The sequence below is a fragment of the Canis lupus genome, chromosome 8 (assembly GCF_048164855.1).
Source record: "Canis lupus baileyi chromosome 8, mCanLup2.hap1, whole genome shotgun sequence".
Taxonomy (NCBI): Eukaryota; Metazoa; Chordata; class Mammalia; order Carnivora; family Canidae; genus Canis; species Canis lupus.
In genome coordinates, this window is record NC_132845.1 from 46,047,830 (window position 1) to 46,068,955 (window position 21,126).

The 21,126-nt window shown below is 48.0% G+C and overlaps 1 protein-coding gene across 10 annotated transcripts in view; it reads left to right on the forward strand.

Moving 5' to 3' along the window:
• The window catches only part of CLEC16A (C-type lectin domain containing 16A), a 196,458-nt gene that overhangs the window by 123,607 nt on the left and 51,725 nt on the right, over positions 1-21,126 (forward strand). For all 10 annotated transcript variants that reach the window (XM_072835793.1, XM_072835795.1, XM_072835794.1 and 7 more), the window contains exons 19-20: positions 17,058-17,209; positions 19,448-19,652. In XM_072835793.1, the coding sequence (XP_072691894.1) occupies positions 17,058-17,209; positions 19,448-19,652 (357 nt within the window). The remainder of the gene's footprint in view (positions 1-17,057; positions 17,210-19,447; positions 19,653-21,126) is intronic.

The window sequence follows — 21,126 nt, forward strand, 5'->3', positions numbered from 1 at the left end:
GCCTAGGTATCCCTGGCACTCAGTGGGCCTCGCCGGGAGCAGAACTGGGGCCCACCTCGGTGATGTGTCTGCCTTGCTGCCTCTTCCTGTGTCCTTTCCAAGTCCTGGCTGTGTGGGAGTAACTGTGCAGCTCATTTCTTCCACGAGCCTCTTCTGCCCCCACACTATGCCCAGCCCCATGTGGAGGAGACACCCAGGTTGTGAACACCCAGACCCTGCTGGTCTTCAGGGGCCTCTCTGGAGAGAAGCAGGCAGTCCAGAGGGGCCCCACTCAGAGGAGAGGCAAAGAGTGCAGTGCCCTTGCCTTATTGTCATCCCTCATGCTCCAGAGAGCTGTGTGGGACGCATAGGTCTGTGGGACATGCAGGGGCCATGGGGCCAAGAGAATACACGGACAGTAACACTCCCACACAGAGTGAGCCGAGAGCCAGAAGGGCGTGTGCACCAAGCTCTCCCAAGACAGGCCATTTACATGCAGAGCTCCTAGCCAGAGTTGGAGCAGGGCTGTTTCTTACAGTCCCCACACAGAGCGGAGCTCAGGGTTCCTTCTTTCTCTTTGGTTTCCGCTACCTGCGTGAGGCTATCTTGATTTCAACGAGCAAAAATACCATTAAGATGAAATAAAACTAAAGATTCTGTCCCTCGGCTGCACTAGTTGCATTTAGATGCCCAGTCATCGGAGGTGGTTAGCCCAACAGAGCGAATGTTTTTATTTCATTTTCATCGAAGTAGCCACAGGTGGCTGGTGGCACCTATGCCCGACAGCGCAGATGCTGAACGGCTCGTCAGTGCAGAAAGTCCTCTGACAGGTGGAGCTCGGTTCAGGAAGCAGGAGAACCACAGGGTTTGGTGTCTTTCCGAACCCTGGCTCCGTGTTTCTATCTTTGCTGAGCCCTGGGTACCGTCACCTGTGGGCTGGAGGCAGGTGAAGCAGTGATGTTCGTGGGAGCAGGGCTGTTTATTGGGCATTGCCCCTTCTCTCTGCTGCTTTGCTCCCCAGTTAGCTCCCTGGGAGCTAAATGCTATTAGCACCCCTATTTACAGATGGGCGCATGGAGGCCCAGAGCCTGGACCGTGACTAGGCACACAGCACGTGGCTGGCAGTTGAAACAGTGGGACTTGTGATTCGGGTGTGTGTGGGGGGGGGTTGGCTAGAGGCATGGCTCCGGAGCTGCCTCTGCACCCCCACCCAGCATCCAGGTGGACCTCCGCAGCCTGACCATTCCTTCCTCTGCCTGTGTTTTATTCTTACTAGCGGACAGCTTGGTTAGCTTTCAAATAAAGAAGGCAGCTCCTGCCTTTTCTTTTTCTTCCCTTTTGCCTAACAAATTTGAATCTCAGGCATTCTGGCCCTGAGAACATGTTCTGTGCGTCAAGCTCAAGAAGGCCCTGGGGTTTTCAGTGCTGACCATATGGTACCAAGGAGGTAGGTGTGCGGGGCTCTCAGCTCTCAGGAGCTGGGCTTTCAGGCCACCTTTTATGCCCTCCTCCGTCCTTCCAATGTCTCTGTCTCTAACCTCTCCCTTTCCCTGGTGGCAGATTTCCTCTGCTTAGAAATCGGGCAGAGCAGCCGAAGGCAGTGATGTTCGCGCAGCCTGAGCAAAATGAAGTCACCGTAGCTGTGTCTTAGCACAGATCACTGGTGATCAAACCTGGCCACCTCTGCTGGTCCTGATTCACAAAACTGAGCGGAATGTGACCCGCAGAGTCTTTTTTTATACAATGGGAGTCAGTTTCAAGTGTGGGCAGGAACTTAGACCTGACTCACTCTGGGCATTTCTTGTCTGGCATCCCCAGGACCTGACCTTACTGAAAATCACAGCGGTACCACCTCGGGCAAGTCAGGAACCCCTATTAACCTGCGGGTAACAGTATCTTCCTGCTTGGATTGTTCTGAGGGCTCAGCACAGAGCTGGGCGCTTACCAAAATGCTCAACAAACCGTAACTGTCATTATTTGAAATTAGCAGAGGTACGCATTTGGAAGTGGAACTTTTCAAAATATGTCTGCAGGATTTGCGAAATGGAACTTTTAAAAAGAGTTTCTGTACAAGGAGGTTAAGCATTACCTTCCCGTTGTGTTAGCACAATTCCTGGTCATAGATGTATTTTGGTTATTTGTAGTCTGTCCGCATCCACCAGACCGTAAGCCACATAGGGCAGGGACCTTTTTTTTCACCCCTGCATCCTTAGTACCCGGGACTGTGCTTGGCACGAAGCACAGACACAGTAAATATTTGTTGAATTAATAATAATAATTAAAAAAAAAACATGATCGGGAAATATCGTTAATTTTTTCATATCCTTAGTAAGCCCCTTTTTCATGTGTACTATAAGACCCAGACTGGCTCTTAATTATAAACTTCCAATTAAAGACTTGAATTAAGTTTCAGTAAATAACCACAGGCAAAACCCTCAGTTGCCATGACAACTCTCCTTTAGTTCCCATTTCCTGGACATGTGTTTACACTCCTTGGCATGACTTTAATAAACAGTCTTGTTGATGAACACCCGCGCCCCCCCCGCCCCCCCGCACCGCCTCTGCAGCCTCGCCCCCATACCAGTCCCTGCTGCCTTGTTCCCTATACCCCAGTGAAGGACAGCAGAGTTCTCAAACTCACCGTGTTCTTACCTGTCTCTGATTCATGACACGTGCCCTTCCCTCTGCTGACTCCACATCCTCCCAGAGTCTGTGTCAGGAACCACTCCCCTAGAATGACTAAAGTAGAATGAATGAATGAGTTCCCTTTCTTATTCTGTTCTTCATTAATGTAATGGCATCATTCCTGTTCAGATTCACTCATAAAAGGCGAAAACCTCAGAGGGAAAGATAGCTGAGATTCTCGATTCTTATTTGGCTTGAAAGAGCTTAATAACGTAAAGCTACCCATCTGACCGTGTGCATGAGATTTTACAGAGTGAGGCTGATAAGACTTTAGTTTTGTATCTGCCGTATCTAAATCATATGCTTTGGAAGTGTCATTCTAGGGCCAGGCATTTCCTGACACTCAGTTTGAGCACTAGAGATTAAAGACGGAAAGCAGGCAGTTTGGGGTGTGAAGTGTACAGCTTTTGTTTAAGCCCAAAGGTATGGCTTGTCTCCACCAGAGGTCTCCCATATTTTACTCTGATGTTTGAAGTATACTGAATTCCCACAAGCTAATTAAAAATCAGACTGCTGTGCCGGTAAGCATTCACTCTGTGAACTAATTTCTGCCAAACGGCCATAAATGTGTCCCCTGGTATGAAATTTAGACCTTCTTTCCCATCAGAAAAGAAGCATGTGGTTTAGTCCCAGCCTCTTCATTTGAGAGAGAGGGAAACCGAGGGCCCACCCAGAAAGGTCAGTTGCCTCAACTGAGGCCCAGCAGCCTCTTAAGTGCCCAGCTGAGATTCTTCTTGTTCTCGGCCCACTGTTCCCACCAAAACCTGCTGGCTCTTGCTGAGTTGAATTCAGAACAATCCTATGATTCCTAAGTGCCAAAGCACTATTCTAGTATTTTATAAAAACTGCTTACTCCTCATGGTATCCCCCCTGGGAAAGTACTGTTATCCCCCATTTGCTGGATGGGGTAGCTGAGGGACTGGAAGGGTAGGCAGCAGCGTTGCGAGGTCCCTCACCTGTGCTCTTCGCTGTGAGGTTATGCCACTCTGGGATGCTAAGAAATAGCATCCAGAGAAGGGACAGTGGTAGAGGGAAGGAACCAAGGGATAGGCAAGGAAAACACATACCATTCCAACCAAAATAATGCACAGCCTGGAAACCCCAAAGGATTAGAGGAAAATGGGAAGCTAGTGCTGGGCCAGGAAAGGTCAAAAAAGTATCAGAGGAGTCTGCAAGTCCTCTAGGAGGGGCAACAGCTTGATTCGGCCTGGGATGCCTAGCCACTTTCTGGGCTTCTTTCAGAAGTCAGGTAAAATGTTGCCTCGTGCAAGAAGCCTTCCCTGACTCCTGGTCTGGGTTTGTGCCCCTCATCTGGCTTTCCACATCCAGCCTTTCTTCCCCTGCCATCATCTTTGACAAATTATTTATAACTGCCACCTCCTTGGTCTCCCCCCACTGAGCAGGAACTCCCGGAGGGGCAAGTCTTCCCTTCTCTGTGGCCCCCTTTGTCAAGCACAGGATCTAGCAGGGATGAAAAGTGACCCTGAAGTGTTTGAATGAAAAGCCTGAGGCAGTGAAGGGGAAAGGGAGTATAAACAGTTCTATCTACAAAGCCATTTTTTTCTCTTCCACATCTAGCCTGGTTGGATGTTAGCAAGAAAGAACATTCCCCACCCAAGAAAGGCCTTGAAGGTCAAGCTCAGAGTCATTGACCAGAAGAGGCCCCTGCATGGATCCCCTCCCCCAGATGCTTTCTCTAGGGGTGTTAACGATATAAACCCCTGCCCCCCAGGTTTTCATACTTGCAGAGAAGATGCTCCAGCACATGTTCTCTGCCAGGAGGACCCTCCCTAGCCCAAGGAGAGAGAATCCCCTGGGCCAGGAGCTGCTCTCTAGGATACTCTCATGCAGTTTTCTGCTGGAAGTATCCAGGGAAAGAGAAGATTTTGCCCCAGTCTTCAAGAACCTTCTCTCTGGGGCAGGGGAGAAACATACACTCACACAGTGGCTCATAGAGAAAAAAAATCACAAGGCTTTCCTGTACCTCATCTCTTTTACTCCTCACAGGATCCCTGTGAAATAAGTGGTGAACCCATTTTTTAAATGAGGAGAAAACCTGAGGCTCAGAAAGTCACGCAGAGCAAGGATGTGTCTACCTCCTTCATCACTCCACGGGGATATGTAGTCCAGCCCCTGGCACCTCGTCACCACCAAGCAAATACTGGATGGAGAGGCAGGTGGAGGAGAGGCAGAGCCTTGATTGGAGCCCAGGTCAACCTGACCACATCCTGTGGAGGGGCCTAGAGCAGAGAAATGGTGGAGGGGGGCAGAGGGGGGCACATGGACCCCTTCAGCAGCTGCCGGGCCGCCCAGTGGCAGGAAGCAGGGAGCCATACTGAAAGTCGAAAGTCGATTCTGTGTTAGTCTATCTTGCCTTGCATAGTGAAGAGCTTAGGTATTCAAATCTTTTCTTGGAAATCTCAAGTATTCCATTCGGCTGCCCTCAGAGTTAGGTAACTTTATTTACTCATGCTAAACAGGGCCATTTTCAGAGAGGAAATTATGCAATGTGCTATGCAAATGTCGCATTCCGGGGAGAGCGGGTGTAGAGATAAGTGTGGTCACCAAGGCATTATAAAGATCAGATCACTGCCTCTGGTGGCAGCCTGCGTGTCACTTGATAAGAGGATATGCCATGCTCTACTTGGAATTGCTGCTTCATTTGGATTCTGTTTCTGGGAATTATACTTTCGCCAAGTTGTCTGTCTGTGAACTTTGTTTAGTACAAAGAAGGAACGGGGAATAAAGCTTCAGCAAGTTATAAGAAAGTCCTCGTGTGGACTGGAGCAGTCACAGGGAGCTGCCCCACACATGTCTGGACGGGAAGGAGTGAGGAACATTAAATTCTCACTCTTTGTTCTCCCAAGAACAAAGCCTCTTGAAATTCTCAAGGGGAGGAAAGATGAAGACATGTGACGGGTTTTCTTGGCCACTTTGTGAAAATAGGTCACATTATTTGACTAGACATGGCATGTGCTTTTCAAGAAAAGCAAGAGAAAGGAAGTAACCATGGAAAACCCCTCTTTTGGAAGGAGATGGAGCCGAGCCCACGCCCAGCACTGTCCTGTGGGCACCTGGGACAGAGGGCTGGCCTCCCCAAGCCTTAGGCTTCCATGTCTGAAAACAGCACCAGTACTTTCCCTCCAGTTGGTCACTTGCAGTCAGCCAGACACTGACCCCAGCCAGACAATGACTGTCATTGCTTGAATAATTGCCGAATGAACACCTGACAGACCGACCTACCCATATCAACAAAGTCAGCTCTGACATAGCATCCTTGGTGGCCCCGGAACCCACAGGGTAGTGTCAGATTCTGCAAGGTTTAAGACTCGCTAGAGAGAGCACTCAGTCCACACTCTTCCTGTTAAATTCCTGCTGTTCAAACACAGGAACCAAATAGATTTTTAACAGCGAGGAGATCCTGTAGTAATCACGCCAAGTGTGATCTACAGAAGGTCAGAGTGAATAATCGCATTGCAGGCGCCGTTGCTTCCCTGGCCCTCAGTGTCACAGACAATGCTATGTGCTGGTGACTTTCCTGACAACCCTAGTACGTCGTATTTCCCCCGCCCCCTACCACCGCCAACATTTTATTTTCAAAGAAGTCAAGCATACCACCAAGTTGAATGAATTATACAATAAACAGCCTTATGGTTGTATCTAACATCGACATTCTACTGCTAACATTTTATGCTACTTGATCATCAACCCTTTCTTTCCTTTTTTTTTTTTTTTTTTTTTTGGTGCATTACAGAGTAAATTGCAGACCTCAGTACCCTTCTCCCTAAACACATTAGCCCGCATATCAGGAAACAGAGTTATAAAATCCTTTTATTGCCCTGGTCTCCAGATGAAGCATCCGAAGCAAAGTCACGTGCCCAGAGTCAACACAACCAGAAAGTGGCAGAGCAACTCATTCTAGGATTTCTAGAAATCCTAGAGCCAGCCCTAGATCACAGTCTCCCTGGGCCACTGGATCAGCACACGTCCTAATATCCACGTCCCTAATTACTGTTCCCCTTTGCAAATCCGAGGACCAGTATGTTTTTTCCCTTTCTTCTTGGAGGGACCTGACTCCTATGCCCAGCAGTAGAAATGTGCCAAGACTTGCTCTCCATCCAGGAAGCCTCGCACTTTACAACCGCCCCCAAGCTGTGCTGGGAAGGAAGGCTTTAGGGAGCTTCAAAGAAGACAAAGTAATTGATTGCTACTGGGAGCAGATAACCCATAAGCTGTCCATGGGTTGATGGAGAAATGGTTACTTAATTTTCTTCAAAGGATTGATCTGTCAGGAGAAGCAGCCAAACTAATTGAGTGTGCTTGTTCGCACCCTAAGTGGGAACAGTTGAGTCTCATTTCTGTTTGGATCAAAGAACGTCACGGGCCGTGCCTGGAGTCTCCCCGTAGCATGCATCAGGCTTGAGAAGGGCTGGGGTTGCTGATGAGAGGCCATCCTCCTTGGGTGGGCCCATAGAACTTACCTGGCCCTGGCCCCTGTCTCCCCAGGACTTTGTTACTTTGGTAGTGGATGTTGTTGGAGTAGTGACATTCAAGAAATGGATTGTGCCTTCCCACCAGGTTTCGCATTGAGGGCCTCACCCTGCTGCCACCTGCCTCTTCCCCTCAGCCCCCCAAAGAGCCAAGCAGAGCCCCATGAGTCATCAGTCGCTTTCCATCCATGCCTTACTGGCCAGTTCTGGCCTCTCCCCTCAGTTGCATTGTGTCATGCCAGGCTGGCTCTCCTGGAGCCAGCATCAAAGCTTTATTCACTGTCACAGAGTACAGTACAGTACCTTCTGCGTCTCACACAGGCCAGTTCCCGGGTGTCAGACAGCTCCAAAGGGCTGCCGTCTGTCTATGAGTCTGAAGGCTCCAGGAGCCCCTGGGTCAGCCTGCCTTGTTCTCCCTGTATCCCTGCTTCTGAACAGCCTGAGGGGAAACACGAATACCTAGGATGAATCTACCCTCCGTGCCAGGAAGAGGAACTCTCAAGGGTGGAAGAAAAGCAGCTTTTCCCCAAGCTAGAGAAGGGCCTAGGTCTGCCACTTGAGGGGGCTCCCCCAAGTGCCCAGTGCGGGGGAAACTTAGTGAGGAAGTCCAGGAGCACACAGGCAGCTTTGAGAAGTCATCCACCGTGAGATCTATGGCCTACCTATTGAGAACTCGAGCCATTTGACTATCGCCCTGCCAGAGCCAGAGCCAAAGCCAGCCAGCACCCTGGATCCTCAAGAGCTAGCCCGGGTCGGGGTACCCCCTTCTCTGGGGGGAAGAAGCATCAGTCCTCTCTGTGGCACCATCCAAATGACTAGAACCCAGGTTACAATCAACTTGTTCAGGTCACATGTTTGCTCTGGCTTCATATCTTGCCATGTCATTATCAGTTGTGTATCCTTAGGACATTCCTTGCTGTCCCGAAATTGTGTCCCCTGCAGTCAGTGATCCCACCTTACAGGATCCCAGGAACGTGACAAGTGGGAGCTCAGCACCTGGCATACAGAAGCACTCCATACAAGTTGTTATGGGGCCAGCAGCAGTCATAAAACTGCTGGAGGGAGGGGTCCCGTATCCAAAACCCAGCCCCGACAGTTTTTCAGTATGTGGCTGTAGAGAACCAAAGCCTGCTGTGACACCAGACCCCCACTGGACAGAGCCATCAACTCCAGGGAGAGTCCATGATCTCATCATCCTAGCTAGCTCTGCGAGGGCCCACAGGCCAGTGTAGTTCCCCTGCTAATCCCAGGCACACCTACAGATCCTGGAATAGAAAGCCAGCCCACTCTCGGACATACAGAGGGAGCAGACGCATGCATTCCTTGCAAAAGCAGTCATGTGACTTTCTGTGCATAAAGCAGTCCCAGTCTCCTGTCAGCTGTGAAGTCTCAGGATGGGGTGGTATTTAGAAATCCCAGGGTGGCCTGCCTTTCACAAGAAGTCTGGATACTCTACCTAAGCCCTTCCTGAAGTCTGGTTAATGGCATGTGCCTGGGAGACTTGGTAGTGTTACACACTTGTCAATCTAAACTCCAGCTGTGGTGATGTTCCAAGAATAGACCCTAAAGCACAAAGTATTGGATTTCAAAGCTATGGAAATTCAGCTGGCCTAGAAATCCCACCATAAGTAAGGATAAAGACTTCGCTTCTAAATGCATTTGGAGCCACCAACGCCAAGAATTAAATTACGGTATTGGCATCCATATTTTATCATGAAGGGATTATTTAAATACAGTGAAAGTCAATCAGCCCCGTTTATCACTCCGTAATGAGCTACAGCCTGTCAGAGGGAGCCATGCAGGAAGGCTCAGCCCGGGGGCTGAAAGGACACTGGTTGGGAAGTCCTCTGCCTCTACATGGGAGGACCTGAAGACAGTAGCATCCCTCCATCTCGTTGACAGATACTTTTTCAGTGCCTGCCGCTACCCAGAACCCCTGGTGGGGAAAGCAGTGAAGAGACTGGCTGGGGCCCTCCTTTCTCAGGCCTTAACATCTAGAGAGGGGGGAGGAAGGAAACGGTAAACGAGATTTGGGGGACTGGCAGGCATTGGGATGCAGTCAGGGGTGAGTCACATTGATGTGGTGGAGAGAGATGGGGGGGTGGGACAACCACGGATGAGGGGTCAGGGCGGGGGCCCCTAGGAGAGGCCATAGGCCTGTGTAGCTCACCTACCTATGACTCCACAGGAGTTCTGAGAAACAACCAAAACCTATGAATCATTTTCCCACTCTGAAGAGCCTTGCTTGCTCTAGAGCCTGTGCTCAGAAAGCATGACTTTGCCCTGGGAAGAAGGGCTCTGCGTAGAATCATGGCTCCGGAAAGTTAGGGTGCTGCCAAGCTCCAGCCACTGCTGGTAAGGGCCACACAGCTTGTGTCCAGGACGCACTCTGGGCACTGCAGGTGGTATGGCTCCAGGCCTCCCTCCAGTCTACTTGATGGCCCTGCCAGTGCTTGGACCTCAGGTTCATAAGGGAGGAACTCAGGACCCAGAGAAGGAAGTGGCTTAAGGGTCACATAGTTACTGCCAGAGCTGGAATTTAAACCCAGGTCTCTCACAGCTCCAAGCCCAAGATGCTTTTACCGAATCTGCACTTAGTGGTGAGGTGGCTCCTTCATGCTTGTTCCTTGTCTTCTCTCTCTTGGCGCCTTAAACTTCCATTGGAAAATGGCTACCTTTCCTTTCCCTTCATCCTGCAAAACACCGCAGAAACTTTCCTCTTTGAAGATGGCCAGCCTTGATCTCTTTCTCCAGACTAGTCTTCTATGACATGTTATATAGCCCTTTGGTGGCACTTGAAGAATTTAGCATTTCAGGTATGATTGGGTACAGCACTAAATTACAATAAATCACAATAATCACTTTTGCAATTCTCAATTGCTGAGTAAAATCCACCCTAAAATGTAGTGCCTTAGAACATCTAGAGTCATTCGTTTTGCTCACAGGTCTATCATTTGCCCAATGGGGCTCAGCAGCACATCTCTGCTCCATGTAGCATCACCTGGGGACTGGCAAGTTGGGCCAAAGGTGTTGCTTTGTCCCTGCAAAGTGTCTCCATGGCTTCTTGGGCTTCCGTACAGCATGGTGGGTAGGTCAGTTCTAAGAACATTTCCTGACTTGCCTCAGAAACCACATAGGATCACATTGACTATAGTCTGTTGGTCCAGACAATCACACAGGCCCACCAAGTTTCCAGGAGGAAGGACCCTGGCACTTGATGGACAGAGGACCACGGTCACACTGTAAGAAGAGTGCATAAGGTGGGGGATACCAGTGTGGCCATCTTTGGGAAGAATGGTCCATAAGAAAACCAATTTCAGTGCCCCTCTGATCCTTTCGATTACATCAGGGAGGTCTCAGATTGGCTCTGGTTTGTCTTAGAACTTCTCTAACTCTTGGTTCTCTCTTATCAAAAGAATTGGCTTTCACTACAGTTTATTTTTTTTTAATTTTTTTTAAAGATTTTATTTACTTCAGACAGAGAGCACAAGTGGCGGGGGGAGGCAGAGGGAGATGTAGACTCCCCACCAAGTAGGGAGCCCAACATGGGGCTCCATCCCAGGACCATGACCTGAGCCAAAAGACGCTTAACTGACTGAACCACCCAGGCACCCCTCAGCCACAGTTTAATTAAAGGATCTTTTTAATCTGTTTTTGTGGTCACTGTATTTATAGTAAATCTAGTTTTTCATTCATGGTAATGATACGACTTTTTTTTTTAAGTAAATTTATTTTAGCAAAATGTGAGTGCTTTCAAGAGAAGAAGTAAGCACAAGCCCTACTATGCTGCTATAGATCTACTCTCTCATGGGTGTACAAATAAGGCAGTTCCTTCGTCTCATGCAGCAAAAGCTTATAAACAGCCTGAGTGGCCATCAGCTGGAGAGCTGCTCAGTCACTGAGAGTCAGCCCTCCAGTTGGAGAGAGTGCAGCTGTGACCAAGAGTGAGGGGGATCTGTGTGCAAGTGTAGCACTAAAGTACATGGTTGTGTGGCACTAAGGTACATGGTTATGTGGCAAAAGCACAAGGCAGAGCATGTGGCATGCTACCCTTTGTGACAAACGAGGCGGGGGGAGTGAGTGTACATACACTTGGAAATACACGGGATAGATGCTAAGAAACTGGGATGGGGGTGGGGAGAACAATAGGGGAGACTTATCACCCACTGTAAAAAATGTCACACCTTTTAATTTGTTCATTTTAAAGGTTTTATTTATTTGAGAGAGAATACAGCAGGGGGAGCAGCAGAAGTAGAGGGAGAAGCAGACTCCTTGCTGAGCAGGGAGCCCAATGCAAGGCTCTATCCCAGGACCCCGAGATCATAGCCCGAGCTGAAGGCAGATGCTTAACTGGGTGGCTAAGCGACCCTGGCACCCCCACACCTTTTTAAATGGGAACATAGGCATGTGTTATACATTGAAAGAGAATGATAATCTAAATATTTTCAAATAAAACAAAATGGCACGTCTTCTCCCTTTCAAATAAATGAAACAAAAGGCAGTGCTGGGGGCAGTAGGAGGGACATGTCCTCTCTCCTTGGAGTGAGGCTCCCCTGGGAGGCGTGCCATGCCTCCGGGGTCCCGAGGTGTGATGGAGACATCTGTCCTCCCACCTGCTCTGCCTATAAGGTGTGGTTGCTCCCCAGTTGGAGACTTGGCCTGCACCGTGTTCCGTGGTCCTGAGCCCCTTGAGGCTCTTCTCAGTAGCTCCCAAAGACACCTGACCCCCACAGGTCTGCCAAACCCGGTGCCAGAGCTCACACATGTCTGGCCGTGCACACCTGTGTACCAAGACGTGCTGTTAGAGAGACCTGGCTTCTTGTCATCGCCCTGTTCATGATGATTGTCACCACCTTCCAGGTTAGGCAGAGCTGGCTAGCGAACAGCTCAGCCTGGTGCTGCTTCCCAGCCCCACTGGGCCCCAGAAGGACTCGAGGCCATTTGTGTAGGAACGTGGAGATTCACTTTTCTCTTTGTTGAATTTTAAGCACACAGATGACATACCTCTTTTTCCTTTGAAAAATCAGAACATAGCATTTAAACTCATGATCATGCCTAGATGGCTCAGATGGTTAAGCATCTGCCTTCGGGTCCTCATCTCAGGTCCTGCATTGGGCTCCCTGCTCAACGAGGAGTCTGCTTGTCCCTCCCCTCTCCCCCTGCTCGTGCTCTCTCAAATAAATTTAAAAAACATTTTAAGTTAAAAAATAAACTCGTGACCTTGACCACCCCCCACACACATACCCTTACTCCCACCTCATCCCCTCCAAAAAAGCAATCATTATTTGCCTTGCCAGATGTTTTCTTAACTGTCTCTTTTACGTCCACATGCTGGAACCCATAGAAAATACACAGCATAGTTCTCTGAGGCTTGATTTTACACAAATTGTGTTCTACTGTGCGTGTCATTTACTGCAACTTGCTTTTTCTGCTCCACGGTATGTTCTTGAGGCTTAACTGTGTTGAAATAGCCAAGGATCTAAGTCCATCCTTGTCACTGGTTTTGCACTGAATGGGTATATGCGTTTTTTTTAGGCTTTCCCTTGTGGGAGATTTGGGTCCCTGTAGACCCGAATCCTGTCAACATCCTTGTTCACATCTCTTGGCCCCCATGTCTGTTTTTTTTTGGGGGGGAACATACCAATTGCCAGGTCATATAGTGTGAAAGTTCCAGTTTAAATAAACAATGCTAATTTGCCCTTCAAAGTAGCTGTGTTAACTTACTCTCCTACTAGCAGTGTTTGAGAATGTCTGTTTCTCTGTGTCCTCATCAACACCTTTTTCCCAGTCAATAGGTAGAAGGTGGGATCTTGTTTACATTTTTTCCTGTTTTCTTGTGAAGTTGAGCACCCCTGTGTGTGTTCATTGGCTGTCCCCATTCCCTTGTCTGTGAATGGCCTGTGGGAGTCATTCACATTCATTGCAGGATCTTTTGGCTCTTAGAGATACTTTCTAATAGTTTCACTGAGTCTGTAAAATCATTTGTTTTATATGGGTTAAGCTTCAGTTTTGATGTGATCAGGTTACCGGTCTCGTGTTTATATTTTTTTTGTATGTGTTGATTCATTTTTTTTTAAAAGATTTTATTTATTAATGAGAAAGAGAGAGAGGTAGGGACATAGGTAGAGGGAGAAGCAGGCTTCCCGTGGGGAGCCTGTTGTGGGACTCTATCCCAGGACCCGGGATCACGCCCTGAGCTGAAGGCAGATGCTCAACCACTGAGCCACCCAGGTGCCCCTTACTTACTTTTAAAGAAATCCTTCCCTTAAGGTCACATGGATGTTCTCCTAAATTGTCTTCTGGCAATTTTCTGTAAAGTTTTAAACTGGAATCCTAGGCCCTACCCCTTTTAATGTGAAGTTGGTGAGGGTGGGACCCAGCTGATGGAGATGGGCAGCGGGACCTGGGAAATGCCAGCGCATAGGCCACAGGCTACTCCTAGGAGTCAGTCAGGGAGGCTCCTGAGGCCGTCCCGCCCTGAAGGTTCTCCTCTTGTCCTAGTACCTCAGCACTGGCATGGCTCCTCCATCTTGGAGCAAAATCCAGGGCACCAGCAGGCATAGGACTAGACTGGGTAGGCCTGGTTGCCTGTTAGGCAACCCTCCGCTGGGTCATCCTCCACCCAAGACACCGTGGCCATCCAAAGATGAGCACACAGGCCCGGTCCCCAGGCCTCCAGATGGAAATGCCCATAGCCACTGTGGGAGCAGCCGAAGGTGAGGAAGGAGTTCCCCGAGATAACACCGAGAGGCCCACAGATGAGCCCCCCCAGTATTCCCTATTCTCCCTGGAGGAAGCCTACTTTGTTTCTCCTTAACTGCTGGAAAGCTTCTGAAAAGCCAGAGAGGCTCCCTCACTGCAAAGGTCCTGGCTCCCTGGGGATACTTGCCTTTTAGTTTTCTTATGAAATCTCTCATGGGGGTTTGATGTCTCAATTGCATTTCTGAAAGTTGTTCCGCTTTGGGGTTTTGTCCTTCCTTTTTTGTTCTTAGTGGCAGAGAGGGTGGGTCTTCCCTCCCCCCCTCCCCCCCCACCCCCCCCCCCTCCGCCCCAAGCCCTTAAGCTCCCTAGGCTTTATGAGAGGGTTGCCTTCCTGCAGACCCTACTGTCAAAACAAACCCCATTGACACCGACACCTGACACCCACCCACGGCTTTCTTGCTTTCTGGTCACATTCCCAGGGGCATTGTCTTCTGTAAATGTAGAGAAGAAATCCTAGGAGACTGCTTAGAGAGGGGAAGGGGAGGAGAGAGGAGAGAAAGGGGAAAAGAAAAAGCATCCTTGATAGTTTTGTTTTCTATTTAGAAAGGTAAAGATTGCCATTAAGAAAAAAGCTTTAAGTACTGAGTCAAGAAAACAAACTGTGCGTGCCACAGAGAACATGCTGGTAAGAATGAGTAGGCTGGCTTCACTTCTGAATACGGAGGGCTACTTGTCTTCCAGTAGGGCACTCATTGGACATGCTGGATGACATAATTTTTGGAAATCGTTTAAGGTACTTGGCTGGGTTGTTGGGAAGGGGAGGAAGATTCCTGCCACAGTATAAGAAGAAAGTACCACCCGGAGAGTTAATCCTGCCCAGTGCTGGTGTTTGCCTCCGGGCTGCTGGCCTTGAAGCCCTTTAAAGCCCCAAACAGATTAGCTTTCGGAGGGTTAGACCGAGCTGTATTTGGGGAGATAGTACTGAGAGAGGAAGGAGACTTGCCTATCCTCTGTAGATCTGAAGGCAAAAGTAAAAAGGGTGGGGGTGGGGGGTGTCCTTGGGGACTACTGGGCCCAAGTCTGTCATCACCTGTGTTTGGAGCAGGATTTCTACCTTCTGTGTTACCGTCCCTCCCCTCCCCCACCCCACCCCCGTACATTTAAGCCAAATATTTGGTTACAGCGCTCTCGAGAGAACTCACTGGGGTGACACAGGTGTCTCACACCCAGTGCAGTAATGCACAGCTGTAAATTTGCTAAAATTCCTACACCTGTACACCTAAAATGGGTGCATCAACTATAACTCTAAGCTGCTTCAGAAAAAAAGCCCACCTACCATTCTTCTAATCAGAAAGTTCTAATGTTTCAGTTTTATTTTCTGCACTTGTATTTTTTCTGTAAGGGACACTTTTTTTTTTAATATAGCAAAATCAGAATAATACAGTTTTTATCCTTCTTCATTGCAAATTTCAATGTCTCTTCCAAGGTCATTGCAGTTACTAGTAAATAGGATTTTTTTAACTTAGGTTTTTCATACATCATTTTTTAAAAAGATTTTTTTAAATTTATTTTAAAGAAAGAGAAAGAGTGCACTCAAATGGGAAGGAGCAGGAGGAGAGAATCTTCAAGCAGACTCCCTGCTGAGCACAGAGCCCAGTGCGGTGCAGGGCTCAACCCCAGGACCCCGACATCATAACCTGAACCGGAATCAAAAGTCAGCTGTTTAACTGACTGAGAACCCATAAAAGATTTTATTTTTAAATAATCCCTACACCCAACATGAGGCTCAAACTTAAAACCCTGAAATCCAGAGTCACATGCTCCACTGACTGAGCGAGCCAGGCGCCCTGAGTTTTTAATCTATATTTCAAAAGTACTTTTTTTTTTCTTAAAGATTTTATTTATTTATTCATGAGAGACATAGAGAGAGAGAGGCAGAGACACAGGCAGAGGGAGAAGCAGGCTCCATGCAGGGAACCCGACACGGGACTTGATCCCGGGTCTCCAGGATCACGCCCTGGGCTGAAGGCAGGTGCCAAACTCTGAGCCCCCCAGAAATCCCCCAAAAGTACATCTTGAGTACCTTCTCATTTTAAAATAATTTCAAGGAATACATTGGTATATGATCCAAAAATTTAAGGTCTCCCATTGACATACCCACACCACACATGCACTCCCACCATCAATTCTCACTTCCCTTTCCATAGGCAACCTCTGTTCACAATTTGGTTAAACATTTTTAAATGGGTATATAATTTTACATTTGATAGGGGAAAAATCATGATTTTTTCCCTATTTGGGGATATTTAGGTTGTTCCCTGTTTTGGTTTTCTTTCTTTTTTTTTTTTTTTTTTTTTTTTTTCTTTTTAAACATGGGACAGAGGATTCCATTGGAGGAAATACAGAGCAGACCATAGATTTAATGGTCCTATGTTACTCTGGTGATGTCAAAGCCATCAAGGACAGGTCCTAAATTAGGTATCGAATGTGGGCATAATTTCCAAGTAAGAAAAGGGGTCTGGCATACAGGCAGGATTCTATGTTAAATGTTTTACCAATCTGTTCTCATTTAAAGCACCAAACATCTCAAGAGAAGAGAGATTATTCCCATTTTACAGATGGAAAACTGTGGTTCATAGGGGCCATGTGCCTTGCCCAAGATCATACACCAACTAGTGCAAAGCTTGGCTCAAAGCTGCCAGACGCCAGATTGGAATCTTGGTGGTTCTGTAACCAAGCAGGGGACTCTTGTTTTCCTGTCTTTGCTTAATTTAGGCACACACTGTCATAACTGTCAACCACCATTTGTCTACAAGGAAGCACTGAAATGTTACAGGGATTCTCCATTTGTTTTTTGTTTGTTTGTTTTTTGTTTTTTTTAGCTACAGCTTGAGTGCTTCATGTGCAGTAAACATTGTACTAATGTTTTATGTACTTTATTCAGTTATCACTTTGAGAGGGGTATGCGTTATCCTCATTTTTCAGATGAGGAATATGAAGCCCAAAAAGGTTTAAAAAAAAAAAAAAAGTTGTCCCATATGACTCAGAGGAGGGACTCAGTCCCAGGTGTGTGTGACTCCAAGCCTGGGCTCTGGCCAAACTCTGCTGCCCAAGAGAACACAAGTCTGCCTGAGGGCCTGTCTTCATCAGGCTGGGTCGCCAGACCGAGCCTCATTTTGTTCTCCCTCTCCTTCTCCCCAGACAACAGTGACCTGATCGCGTGCACGGTGATCACCAAGGATGGCGGCATGGTCCAGCGATTCCTGGCTGTTGACATTTACCAGATGAGTTTAGTGGAACCCGATGTGTCCAGGCTTGGCTGGGGAGTGGTCAAGTTTGCAGGCCTCCTGCAGGTATGATGGCCAAGGACTCTGGAAGCTGTTCTTGGTTGGCTTACACACACACACACACACACACACACAGGAATCATCTCTATGGTTAATTTTTGAGGATACAAAGAATACGTGGAGAGATTATAATTGAAAAAAGTTAAAATACTGCACAGATAAGGGTCAAGTGTGCTTTGACCCAAACCCTCAGTTCTTAAACTTTCTCCTGCATTGTCACTATGGTCCTTCTGGAGCTGGTGCTCTGCCAAATGCACATATAAATACAACTACATGTACTGTTTATAAACATTGTGTATACATACTTGAGAGGGTGTGTGTGTATGTGTGTTATAGTGTCACATTGAACGTATTCTAAACTTTTTTTTTTTCCACTCAGTATATGTCTTGGAACTTACATGTTAGTATATGCAGACTTACTAGTATTCTTTTAACTGCTGTGTGACCATACCAAGGCATAGTTAGCTAGTGCCCTGTGGCTGGGGCCAGCGTTTTACTTTACACACAGTGCTGCCATGAACAGAATTGTCCTTAGTTCTTGAGCAAGGGATTCCCTAGGCGGCTATTGCAGTGTTCATAACTGCTGCCAGATTCTTCTCTAAAGGGATTGTTGCCACCAGCAATGTATGAGAGTCCCCTTGTCCTCACCCCCTTTCTAGCAGAGATGGACTCTAAATTGCCAAACACCAAGTCAGGACCTGGGTTTTTCTTAATGTGTGTCTGTCTGATGGGCGACTAATGCCAGCTCATCAACTGAACAAAGCAAAGAACCGGAAGTGCTGAAGACAGCTTTCCAGCTCCTACCCCCTGTCAGACACACACACATACCCTCCCCACCCCCATCCAGTCCCTGAGTGTCTAGCCAACTCTTCCTGGCCTGAGGCCTGCCCTGCTCTGAGGCAGCCCGTTTCCCTGCTGGGCAGCCTCTGGTTGCTGGCAACGTCTGGCTCAGGCCAACCCACGTCCACCTCTGCACAGTGAGACCTGCTGGCCGCATCCTACTCTCTGAGGGAGCCACCCACGTGTTTGAAGATACAACTTTTTCCCCCACCCCCTTCCTTTTCCATCCACGTCTTTCCATTTAAAAAATCTCTTTTACAGAGGGTGATGTGAGAGACTGTATGAAGAATCCTTCATTTAAAAAAAAAAAAAAAGACTTACATGTAAGAGGTTGTCCATTAGGTGACTTACTGCTTCTTATTTATCTAGACTTAGGATCAATTTCCTTTAGAATTTAGTGTCAGGAGAGTGTTTTTCTCCCTCAAAGGATTAATACATGTCCTCCATCAGACAATGAAAGGCCCATAAACCTTTCCTTTTGGTCGACTTCCAGTAGTTACTATTTATTTGTCAGGCCGTTACTGTGTGCCAGGTTCTCCACTTTAAATGTGTAGTAGCTCATTTAATCCCCACGGCAGCCTTCCGAGGCAGATATTCTTCCCAAAGAGCCCGTGCCAGATTTAACACCTACAAACAGCAACCATCTCACCTTGGAAGTCTTTTTAGCATTTTCCCCACCTCCTGTAGCACATCCGACTTCCACATCTACCTCCTATCTCATGCCTTTATCGTGTGACACCTCAAACTCTTGTGGGAAGCAGATTCTTTACATATAATCCATCCCAAGGTTTTAGATGAGATCTGTCCTTAGCACACTTGCTGTGCGTGAGTTTTCTTCTGCATCTTTCAAATGCAGCTTTCTTCACATGCCTGCTAAAGGGTCCTCCCTGTCCCTTTCCCAGGGCTAGTATTTTCCTTTAGGGACTGGAAGTTCTTCAGACACATACAAATGGGTGCCAGGATGCCCCTTCTTAAGAGAAGCCAGGAGGAAGCTGGTCAGTAGATGTGTGAATATATCTAAGATCACGTCAGATGGCGATAGGCATTTTGGTTTGCTATCTGTAGTTTCTTAGAAGTCATCACTGCTGGTGTCCGACTGTTTGAGTCCCCATGACCCTCTGATGAGGCTGGGGTACCCATTTATCCATTAGCTTCCTCAGGTCCTCATGGGTAGGATCCCAGCCCCTGCAGCCAGCACAGGGTCACTTTGAGTATCCTCTCTGTAAGGCTTGGTCTGATTTGTGCCCACCCTTGACTCAGGCTTGGGAGGCTGCTCCTTTGGAGCAAAAGCAAAATTGAATTTGGCGACCTCTTTCTTGATGAGACACAGATCCCACAGCTTCCAAGTTGCTACCCTCCTCCTGAACCCCGCGAACACCCTTTCTTTTGCCCCTTCTCCTGTAGGACATGCAGGTGACCGGCGTGGAGGATGACAGCCGCGCCCTGAACATCACCATCCACAAGCCTGCATCCAGCCCCCACTCCAAACCCTTCCCAATCCTCCAGGCCACCTTCGTATTCTCGGACCACATCCGCTGCATCATCGCCAAGCAGCGCCTGGCCAAGGGCCGCATCCAGGCAAGGCGTATGAAGATGCAGAGGATAGCCGGTGAGTGGCCGGCTCTGGCAACTTCCTTGGAGCCCTCAGGCTCTCACATTGTCCTCTAGAAGAGGACACACGTGGCTTAAGAGTTCATTGGGTTTTGGTGAAAGGACAGGGAATCCGCTCAGAATTTCCCATTTCCCCCTGTATTTGGTATCTAAAAAGTTTCTAGGGCTGCATGGAAGAGAAGGAGAACCCTCCCTCACCAAGAGGCCATGAACATATACAGGCATCAGTGGGAGACAACTGTTCTCCTACACACAGGAATCTTCTAGCTCATATTTACAAAATGCTTGCATATTCCTCTTAACCCTTGAGATCAATAGGGTCTGTTCTGCCCATTTCTCAGAAGAGTAAACTGAGGCTCAGTGACTTGCCTGGAGTCACACAAGCAGCTGGTTAGCAGACCCCAGACGCAGAACTTCTGACTGTAAAGCTCATCCCTTCCCCCGCCCCCTCCAGCTGTCATGAAAGGCGGCCCTGCTTGGCAAGGGGCCATGATGACCTAGCACTAAACTCAGAAGTTGTTGTATGTGTCATAGGCACTGTGGTGGATTTGTGAGGAGACCTAACGCTGCCCGGTGCAGGGAGGACCCCACTTTCTTAGAAATCAAGGCACAAAAATGAGGTGTTCCATTCATCAGGGCTGACAGCACGGCATTCCCCTGGGGAATGGCTTTCTATCAGCTCTTCAGACTATAAATAGTCTTTCTCCAGACACCAATGCCTTTCAGTCCAAGCACCGATGGTCATGCCGGTGTGGTTGCTGGGAGGATTTCCAGCTCACTTGGGGAGGAGGGGCGCTTTCTAAAGGGATTACCTAAAAATAAACACTTGGCGGGCTTGGGTTCTGGACATTACAGATTCGGGTATTTACTGCGCGTGCCTTGTTGATTTGCCCAGGCCTGCATCCCATGCAGTCCTCGTTTCATTTCTCACTTAGTTGAGACTTGGCCTGTGGAATCATTACAGAAGCGTTTTGTAATGTGCAAAGTGACTTAAATCATTCAGTCTTTTCCCTTAAGATTTATTTTCAGAAGGTGTTTTGTTGTTATTGTTGTTGTTTTAAATGTAAAGCAATTTCTCACCGCTGGCACAAAGGCTAAATATTTCATTTCAAAGTTGAGAATTATGCCGTAAAGTGGCTGTTAGAACTAATGCCTTGGGTATTCCTTCAATTGATTGTAAAAAGCCGCTCCAAATTGCTATATCATGAGATTTGTTTATGGAAGGGAAGACAGCGACTGTGACAGATAAACACATGCTCATCAATACCCACTCACACACGCAGATATGTTCTCCCTCACACTCTCTTCGCCATGAGCATGCACATACGTGAACTTTCACGGCACACCTGGCCCCATTTGCTTTGTGGTCTGAAATTGCACCTGTGGCTATGCCCTGGCAAGGGTCTGTTGCGTGCGGAAGCCAAGGATCCAAAGTGGGGACTGGCCAGCATCCATTTCTGGATCTCCCACTA